This window comes from Oryctolagus cuniculus, chromosome 13 (genome assembly GCF_964237555.1).
Source record: "Oryctolagus cuniculus chromosome 13, mOryCun1.1, whole genome shotgun sequence".
Classification (NCBI taxonomy): domain Eukaryota; kingdom Metazoa; phylum Chordata; class Mammalia; order Lagomorpha; family Leporidae; genus Oryctolagus; species Oryctolagus cuniculus.
Window position 1 is genome coordinate 39,442,856 of NC_091444.1, and position 9,924 is coordinate 39,452,779.

At 44.4% G+C, this 9,924-nt stretch overlaps 1 protein-coding gene across 2 annotated transcripts; it reads right to left on the reverse strand.

The window, feature by feature from the left end:
• Positions 1 to 317: 317 nt before the first annotated feature.
• Positions 318 to 9,601, reverse strand: H3-3A (H3.3 histone A). Of its 2 annotated transcripts, XM_008268052.4 has the most exons (4): positions 9,460 to 9,601; positions 7,799 to 7,950; positions 6,516 to 6,669; positions 318 to 960 (listed from the first exon to the last, which is right to left on the reverse strand). In XM_008268052.4, exons 2-4 carry the CDS (start codon positions 7,924 to 7,926, stop codon positions 832 to 834), a joined length of 411 nt encoding a protein of 136 aa, XP_008266274.1. In that variant the 5' UTR covers positions 7,927 to 7,950; positions 9,460 to 9,601; the 3' UTR covers positions 318 to 831.
• Positions 9,602 to 9,924: the final 323 nt, after the last annotated feature.

A 9,924-nucleotide genomic window follows, 5' to 3' on the forward strand; every position in this document is an offset into this window, starting at 1 on the left:
TTACAGATTCAATTAAGTATTTTCAGGTGATCCTGTTGACTAGCTAGGTTTGAGAAGTAGCTTCACAACACAACATATGCAGAGTTAAGGTTTGGTTTCTGCACACAGATTTACTCTCTGCATGCTTGGAACAATGAGAAAAGACCAGCAGCAGCTTCTTTCCTTTCCACACCAAGCTTATCCTATCCTCACCCTCAAATACAGACTTATGTCTCAGATAGCAGGTGACAGTCAAAGCACATGGTACTAAGATTATCCTGAATATGAAAATGAGTGAACCACATAGGTAAAGGTTGATAATAAAGACCAAAAGCAGGTATAGTTTAATGTATTTTAATAGCAAACTTACAGGAACAGCACAGAAGACAGACAACATTAAAAACATGTACTTGCATGTAGGACAACTCAGTTAGAAAAGTATAGTGAATGGATGGAATCTACTGTATGATAAAAATGCTACAAACACCATTTAGTTGCCGTCAATAAGAAATTTACTTGTTTTAAAAAAATCCAAATGCTGGCATTGTCCAGAAAAATTTAACAGGTTTATTTATAATTGTTATAAAGTTGAACTGCTGAAACTTGTTCACTGAAACATTTTGACTTGCATTAATGCTTTACGTCCCCGCATTTATATTAAAAATCCACACACAAATGAAAATGGAAAAACTGCCAATACCTGATTTCTGTCCCCTATTTTCCACTCGCAATCATATACTTAGGTACCTTTTGACCCATGGGAAAAAATATCTAACGTTCAGAACTACCAATAACAGGAAGAAGAGAAAAAAAAATTTTTGAGAATGAAATGTTTCCCGTCATAGTGGATTCTTAAGCACGTTCTCCACGTATGCGGCGTGCTAGCTGGATGTCTTTTGGCATAATTGTTACACGTTTGGCATGGATAGCACACAGGTTGGTGTCTTCAAAAAGGCCAACCAGATAGGCCTCGCTTGCCTCCTGCAACCAGAAGGGAGAAAAAGTGATTAATCATCTTATTTTCAACAGTTTAAGACACACGTATGTGAATCACGCTAAATTATCCCAAATATTTAAATTTTAACATCTGTGGGATAAAACTCTGCAGGCAGACTACGAAAAGTCAAAAGCTCAAACCTGTAAATCTTATCCAGTTACACAAGTCAAAGTACTTGAAACCGGCACTGTGGGAGTAAAGCTTCCAATCCAGCTCCCTACTGCTGTGCCTGAGAGCTGAGAAGGATGGCCCAAATGCTTGGGCCTTGGCACCCACCACGTGGGCGACCTGGTAGAAGTCCCTGGCTTTGTCCTGGCCCAGCCCCAGCCGTTGTGGGGCATCTGGGGAGTAAACCAGTGATGGAAGATCTATATCTCTTTCAAACAAAGAGGTTAAAACAACAACAACAAACACACACACACACACCTGGGAGCTTTTATTTTCTAGTGTTAATGTATAATTTCTAGTAAACTGAAATGTCTTGAACAAAACAAGCAGTCCACTTTAAGCTCTTCTAACATTATCACGCTTATAAATTTATAAACGGAATTGTAGGGGCTGTTGCTTTGGCATAGCGGGTAAAACCACCACTATTCCATATGGGCGCCAGTTTGTGTTCCAACTGCTCCACTTCTGATCCTGCTCCCTGCTAATGGCCTGGGAGGGTTGGGGGAGGATGGTCCAGGTATCCGGGGCCCCTGACACCCACATGGGAGAACTGGGTGAGGCTCCTAGCTCCTGACTTCGGTCTGGCCCAGCCCTGGCGTTACTGTAATTTGGGGAGTGAACTGGTGGATGGAAGGTCTTTCTCTTGAGCTCTTTCAAATAAATAAATCTCTAAAAATTAAAAAAAAAAAAAAGGAATTGTATCAAATCCAATTAGCCTACTCTACCCAGTCTTATTCTGCAACCCACTCACACGCCAATATCCTCTTGAACCTTTGCCTCATCAAGTCGTGCAGTATGGCTGACAACTGGTTTCCATTATATGGTTCCCACTACCTTTCCTTTTACACTTGTTTTATCACAGCTGTACATGTAGGTCCCAAAACATCACAGATCAGTCTCTTTGATACTGTAATCTGGTATTCCTAGATGTGCCCTTGTTCCCTACTAAGTCCCTTCCATTTATGTCTTCAGTCTCTAAGAGCGCTCGTTGTCCTCTAGAACTAACACCAGTCCCTTTAGTTTGTCCCATTTGATGATGCGGTTCTTTCAAGGCAGCCTCTTACACCTACCAAACACTGCTGGCTGCACGAATCATTCACAAGCACTTGGCATGTTAAGGAAAGCAGAGCTTCCTTTCAAAACAAGCAACGCAAATTGTCAGCGTATCTTATGGCAGTATAAACTTTTCAGAAAAGTTAACCATCTATTTCCTCATTTTGAAATAAAGACATTATTTTAAAAAATCCACTTTGGAATCTTTAGGTAAAGACAAAATTAAAGACACAGAAAAAACTTGGAGCCATTCAATCCCCATAATGCTATGTAATACACAAGATAACTGGAAGCAATACAGATATGCTTTCTCCAAAAACAAAATTAAAGAACCCCACTGACTTGGCAATAAAATAAGACTGTTGAGTTTCTGCTTTAAAAGCACCAACATACTGATTAACTCCAAACCATTTATATTCTTTCATTCACATTTACACCTTCATGCTTTTTGGCCTTATGACTTTTCTATAAAAATTTGTTCCATTCACATATTACTGCCCCTACATACGTTTTACTATTTATCAATATCTGAGACTTATTTACCTACGGTTAAGGCCTAGCTCAAACTACCTATCCCATGAAGGACAAAGAAAGCACTCCTCTTGCCTATGTCTCCATGAAGGTAACCTGGAACCCCTAATTCCTTGGCACGCAACTGACCTTGTAGTGTAGTAGCTTTCTTTCAATGCCCTCAAATTATCTGATCAGAGGTCTCATTTCACTCACAATGCCTTGCTCTCAAATCTCCACTATTTGCTAGTATGTTTTAGATCTTACCCCATGTTTTTCAAGAAAGATTTCTTTTTTGTTTGTTTTTGTTTTCACAGGCAGAGTGGACAGTGAGAGAGACAGAGAGAAAGGTCTTCCTTTGCCCTTGGTTTAACCTCGAATGGCCGCCGCGGCTGGCACACTGCGCTGATCCGATGGCAGGAGCCAGGTGCTTCTCCTGGTCTCCTATGGGTTGTAGGGCCCAAGCACTTGGGCCATCCTCCACTGCACTCCCGGGCCACAGCAGAGAGCTGGACAGGAAGAGGGGCAACCAGGACAGAATCCGGCACCCTGACCGGGACTGGAACCCGGTGTGCTTGCGCCGCTAGCCGAGGATTAGCCTATTGAGCCCCGGCGCCGGCCTTATTTATTTATTTTAAAGTCAGAGTTACACACACAGAGAGGAGGAGACACAGAGGGGTCCTCCATCTGCTGGTTCACTCCCCAGTTAACTGGAATGGCTGGAGCTGCATGGATCTGAAGCCAAGCCAGGAGCCAGGAGCCTCCCCCAGGTCTCCCAGGCAGGTGCAGGGGCCCATGCAGCTGGGTCATCTTCCACTGTTCTCCCAGGCCAAGCAGAGAGCTAGATTGGAAGTGGAGCAGTTGGGCGCTGAATGGGCACCCTTATGGGATGCCAGCACTGCAGGCAGCGGCTTTACCTGCTAGGCCAAGTGCCGGCCCCCACCCTAATTTTAAAATACCTACTCTATGTATTAGTTCCTGTCTCTATTCCAGAGCTGTCAAAAGCCAAAGTCCTCATTATTCAGGGATTCATTCTCAGGTTAGTCTCAAAGTGTGTAAAGAAGTCTGAACACCACTGCGTTTTATAGCCTACTCTTTATAGAGGTTCACAATGCACAATTGAAACTAGAATTGAAATTCTCCAGGAAACAAGCCAGTTTCATTTTGTTTACTCCAGCACTTTAGGATTATGCAAAAGCAGAGTGCTTTTGTGAAATGCAGCACACGCTGGTGTGGACAAGCCAACAGGTACCATGGTTCTGAGAGCACAATCTGGGATCATCTGTGGGCTTGTCTGGGATCACTCAGATACGCATATGGCAGCCAGGGCTCTCAGTGATGAACACAGCTTACGAGGGTCCTGTCTGGTCAGCTCTGGAAAGATTCAATACTCAGAGAGGGTCTGACCATAACCCATACATTTCCAGTTCCTCTGCAAATATCCTACAGTGCCTCAAACACTAAGGCTGTACATCCCGAGAATTAAAGTCCACCACATTAATTTAAGACCCAATGAACACAATTTTAAGAGAACAGAAAAAGAAAACACATCTTACAACTAGGGGACAAATTTCCAACACTGAGCCTATTCAATGTCTGACTCTTACCTATTCCAAAACTCCACTGTCTATTTTTAATACAAAGTTACTTTAGTTCAAAGTCTAGACATGACAAAGACTAAGCTCTAGGTCAATACACAATCATGGCAGATGCAAACACCCTCTACCATTCTCACTGTTCTCCCCCCTGTAGTGTACAGTAGTCAATACTCCCTCCCTGTTTTTGTTTTTCATGGTCCAAAAATATTACATGGAAATTCCAGAAATAAAACTCTTAAAACAATGTACTGTAATAAAAATTATACCACTGTTAGTACTGTATCTAACCTATAAACTAAATTTTAGCAAGATATACATAACAGAACAGTATGCGGGTACTTACAAGGATTTCAATTTTTTTGCACTAAAATTTACTTGTTAATTCCATTTCCCCACAACTTATTTGAAGTACCCTTGTACATGAGATTCAGTACTGAGGGTCCTGGTACTATGCTTCCCATGGTCAAGGGGGAGACTACCATATTAGAAAAGCTGTTAACTGTAAAAACCAAACATGGAACAACTTTTGGAATTCTATTTCAATGGCTATCACCCTATTTCCATACCCAAATCCTGTGTATATTGAGAACTAAGGTTTGCATAAAATAAATACAACAAAAAACTTGTAAAAATTCTTTTCAATAAAGGACAGAACTATCTGATGCCAAGAGATCTAGAGGCAGCAGACATGAACATTTTGCTCAAAACCAACACAGCCATGCTCAATAAATATATAACCCGGGAATAGCAACAGTGGAAGTTGACACATACAATTAATCTTAAAGAGTCCACCACCCAAATTATTTAGCAATTTTAATTTACAAGGCTAGTTTACCTACATTTAAGCTAAAAATATGCTGGACTTTTTATAGTGTGGTGTTGTTTAAGCACAACCCCAGCAATAACTAGAAAACCTAATTAGCAGTTTTGTACCAATGTTTGGGAATCTTTTCTCTCTCTAAAATAGAGAAATGGGAACTGAAGATAATTAGCTGTTAAAACAGAAAAAGTTTTAAGTGACAGCATGGGAAGATTTTGGTAGTTGAAATTTCAGTAATTTCAATCCACTGAGAATTTAATGGAGTCCTACTCCTGAAATTCACCAATCAAATGAAGTTGAGACTAACCATAGAAACAGCTCGACCAATTATACAGCAGGGTAGAATCCACCTATCAAATCGTTCTCCCATATAAAGCAAAAGCCCGGCACAGCAACAGCAGCCTGGAAAATCCTCCAATGGGTGTGTGCGAATTTTAGACCCTCTCCAAAGAGATTGTTTCAGCTATGCAACGGTGCCTCATAATTTGAACCCCCCCCCAATCCTGTGATTCTAATGGAGGTGGTGGTCTTAATCACATTTTCATCAGATACAGGGATATAAAGAATGCCAATACAATATAGATTACCCTAAGCAAGAGACAGTAACAATTACACCCACACACTGAATCAAATACCTTACGCATGGGAATTTCAAGTTTCAATCTTGACATACACCACAAATACTTCAACCATATAACCACCTCTCAAATTCCTGACACTCTGGAGCCAAGATGAAATGCAACATGCTCCCCATTTAAATAAAGTTCAAAGTCCCCTTTAGCAAACCACAAATCTTCAAATCCCTGTCCTTTTACATGTTCCGTATCATTTTCAAGCACCATTTGTCCCTCTCATCGATCCAATCCTAACCACCACTCACTTTTACCTTTATGCTTTTACCTTAATGCATCATTCCTTAATGCTGTCTACTCCATGCTAGGCTCTCTCCACCTGCATCTGTCTCTTCAGGTCCAAAGGACATTCGAACTTCCCATGTATACTAGTCATGGCTGTCTGAAACAGTGACTTACAAAACACCATAGACCTCTAGTCTTGTACCATCTTAACATCCCAAAGCATCCATTAAACCCGAGTTGTCTTTTCACATTTGCTTTCAGTGCAATGTTAAAATTTTTAAATGGCATAATGGAATATGCATTAGGCTTTGAAATCAAATGGGTTGAAGTTATGACTCCCATCTACTATACACATGACCTTGAGGAACTTAACTTTCCTTAAGTCTCCTCACCAGTGAACTGACACTGTAAACGACTTCAGATGTGTAGGTAACTAGATTATAGAAAGTGCACTCAGATTCACTGCTGTTCTTGCTATACAGCAGGGACACACACCAAAGTATCACCCCATCCCATTCACCACTTTACTTTACCTGCAAAGCACCAATAGCTGCGCTCTGGAAGCGCAGATCTGTTTTGAAGTCCTGAGCGATTTCTCGCACCAGACGCTGGAAGGGGAGTTTGCGAATCAGAAGCTCAGTGGACTTCTGATAACGTCTGATTTCACGAAGTGCCACAGTACCGGGCCTTTAAGAAATTAACAGGAAAGAAACTGTTACTAAATATGCAAACACCACAGAGGATAAGTGGTCAGCTTTAAAGGAATGCCCAACTTTTTCGAAAAGTAAATCACCCAACTAGTCTTCATCTTCAGGATGAAATTTCATGGGTCCACTTATGATCCAAACATTCAAGTCTACTAAGAGTAACAGTACCCTTAACGTAAACAGCATGGGATTAAGGTACAATCCTGGCATGGAGTTTATCAAAGCCCTATTGATTTGCATTTTAAAACACGTACAGACATTAGGGCATGGGATGGTATAAATCAAGGTAATAAATAAGGTATGGCCCCCAGGCGCTTCAATTGAGCACCACTCTCATTCTCACCTATATCCTTGACCATCTCAATGAACCCAATGCACTTCACCTAAAATCAACATTGTGGTATTTTGAGTTCCTCAGAATATCTTTACTTTGTCTACTGCTCATATTTCAAGAATAATGTGAATACTCTTGATTGTGTGGTGGTTCATCCACTTTAGAAGCAAATTCCTCGTTGAATACTTTTTAAAAACTCTCAACAAGAAATTTACCTCTAATTCTGACTTTCTGCTTCCACTGTATGGGGTTTTATTTTAGGTGAACTGTGAAATTCGCAGAGGCTACCTAAGTATGGTTAACTTCTGCCCTCTAATGGCACATGCCCTTAACAACACTGCTTAGCATTTCAAAACCAAATGAGCTAATACAGAACGAAAGAAACCAATCAAGCACACGAGGGACAAGGAGTTCACGAAAAACAAAAACCCAATCTTGCTTAAAACAAGGAAGGATAGTCTCAGAAACTGAAAAAGCATTTTACTATTTTTCAAAAGAATTACTAATAGCTAATTCGAGGTTAATCTAGTCCATCAACATTGATGCTCTATTAAGTCCTCTTCTTAGGCCTCTAGGTCAGACCACTGCTTCAAAATCAAACACATTTTCAATAAAACCTAACATTAAATTATTTATTTTTTCTTCAAGCAGCAGCAAATATTAAAAAGGAGAAATCTCAGCTTCCCTAAAGCATAAAGTTTGGCTATTAGCCATCTCTTTGTTAAATTATATGGATATAGCACGAGAGACTTTGTCCAATTTTTCCCTTTAATACCTGTAACGATGAGGTTTCTTCACCCCTCCAGTAGAGGGCGCACTCTTGCGAGCGGCTTTTGTAGCCAGTTGCTTCCTGGGTGCTTTACCACCAGTCGATTTGCGGGCAGTCTGCTTTGTACGAGCCATGGTATAAAGACCTCCTTACTTAACCTACCAGCGTTAAAACAAAACAACAACAAAAAAGAATAACCATATGCAACTCCCAAAGTTTTCCTGCCACTGTCACCTCCCCCCCCGCCAGAATCTGAAAATGATCAGTTTATGTATTTTTTAAAATGTCCGTAATGTTATATAATTGGAAAGGGTGCAGATTTCATCCACCACCCAAATATGACTCCACGAAGCAAACTGTAGTACTAGAAAATCGCTAGCATAATACCAATCGCCTCAAAACCAACTGTGAGCGCAAACGGCAAAACAAAAAGACCCCTGAAGCCTTGCATCCAATTTCTCTAATTCAAGTAGAAATTAGAAATGTCTGTAAACATTTGAGCCACAAACAAGTCAAAAGAACCAAGCCACAAACCACAGAAAAGTCGAGTCAAATTACAGGGGAAAAAAAGGTTTAAGCCCCCTCCCGGCCCCCCAAAGACGTCTGGCAGTCGATGGACTGCTGTAAATATCTAAAAACATTTTTGGTTTTGCATCTTTAACACTTATGTTACAAAAAGCCGTCTAGAAAACAAGAGGAGCAGCAGCTACCGCCGGCGAGCATTCTACAAAGCAGCTCCTCGCGGCTTCGCAGTGCAATCAAAGGCGCCCCGCACCTGGGCTCTAATTAACGCCCGACACCGCCGACCGGTCCACCCGAGCTCCACAGAAACTTTTGGGTTTGCCTCCTCCGGGCCCCTCGGCACGGGGTCCCCCAGTCTGCCCGCCTCGCTCCCAGCGCCTCGCGCCGCCACCAACTCGGCTCCCAGACCAGAACAAAATGGAAACAATCGCAAAACGTATCCGATTCCCTTCCGAACAGACAAAACACCAAATCGCTCGAAAATACCCCTATCCCCTGCCACGTGCCGCCCTCCAAAATGCAAAAGTTTTTTTTGCATTTCAAATGCATCAAGTTTCCGCTTCTCCAAAAAAGGAAAAAAATGTCCCTCTTTAAAAAATTTTTTCCTCCTTTTTAAAATGGGGAAGAGAGAAACGGGGGAAAAAATATGGTCGGTGACCAGAGAAGAGAGACAAGATGGTGAAGCTTAGCAACAACTGTGGGGAGGCAGCAAAAAGCGAGTTACCCCGGGGTGGGAAGCGGCGGCGATTTCCACCCCTTTCCCGCCCGAAAACTGGGGCCCGGGGCCCGGGGGCGGTAGGGGAGAGGCCCGCGCGGGTCGTGGTGAAGGTTTGGGGTCCGGGGAAGGGACGGCGGGCGGGATTTCACCGAAGAAAGAGGAGCCGGGGGCGCGGAGAGGAGGAGGGAGAGCAGGCTCGGCGCCGCGGCGGTTGCTGCTGTTGGGCTGAGGCGGCGAGAGACAGGGGAGCCGCCGCCGCCGCCTGAGGTAAGAGGCAAACTCGCTCTTCACCTCCATTCTGGGCCAAAAAGTTTGTGGGCTAAGCCGGAGGGGCCGAGGGTCCCCTCTCGGCGCCGCCAGGGCCCGGCTCGGGGCTGGCGGCGAGCGGAGCTCGGTTCCGGGGAGGCGGGCAGACGGGGAAACTTACCCCCCTTCTCCTTCGGCTGGAGCTCGGCGAGCGAGAGGCGGCGCTGGCGTTAGAGAGCGACGGCGGCGCGGCGGCGGCTGCGAACACAATTGAAAGATGGCTGACACCGAGGCTATCCCCCAACACACGCCGCCCCGCCCCCGCGCTGCGCGCCAGCCAATCACACACAATGGAGGGAAGGCTCGGCTCCGCCCCCGCGCCCCCGCTCGCGCCCCGCCCCCTCCCCTCCCCCCGCGCGCCCGTTCGCTGGAGCGCGCTCGCTCCTCCCCCGCGCGCCGCCCGCTCGCTCCTCCCGGCCGCCTCGCGCCGTGTGTGTACAAACACAAAAGACACGCCGAGGGGCCGCCGGCTCCCGCCGCCCGCCCCTGGCCCCACAGCCCCCCCACCCTGCTCTGCGCGCACACGTCCTCGATTCCCCCCCAGGCCCGGGTGTGGGGCGTAGAGGGGAGCGTGGGGGAGGGGAGG

Excerpts from the sequence above, each read along its gene's own strand:
- H3-3A (XM_008268052.4), bottom strand. The coding sequence starts at position 7,926 with ATGGCTCGTACAAAGCAGACTGCCCGCAAATCGACTGGTGGTAAAGCA. Across the intron at positions 6,670-7,798 it reads AAGAAACCTCATCGTTACAG|GCCCGGTACTGTGGCACTTC; the intron begins GTATTAAAGGGA and ends AATTTCTTAAAG. Across the intron at positions 961-6,515 it reads CAGCTATTGGTGCTTTGCAG|GAGGCAAGCGAGGCCTATCT; the intron begins GTAAAGTAAAGT and ends TTCTGGTTGCAG.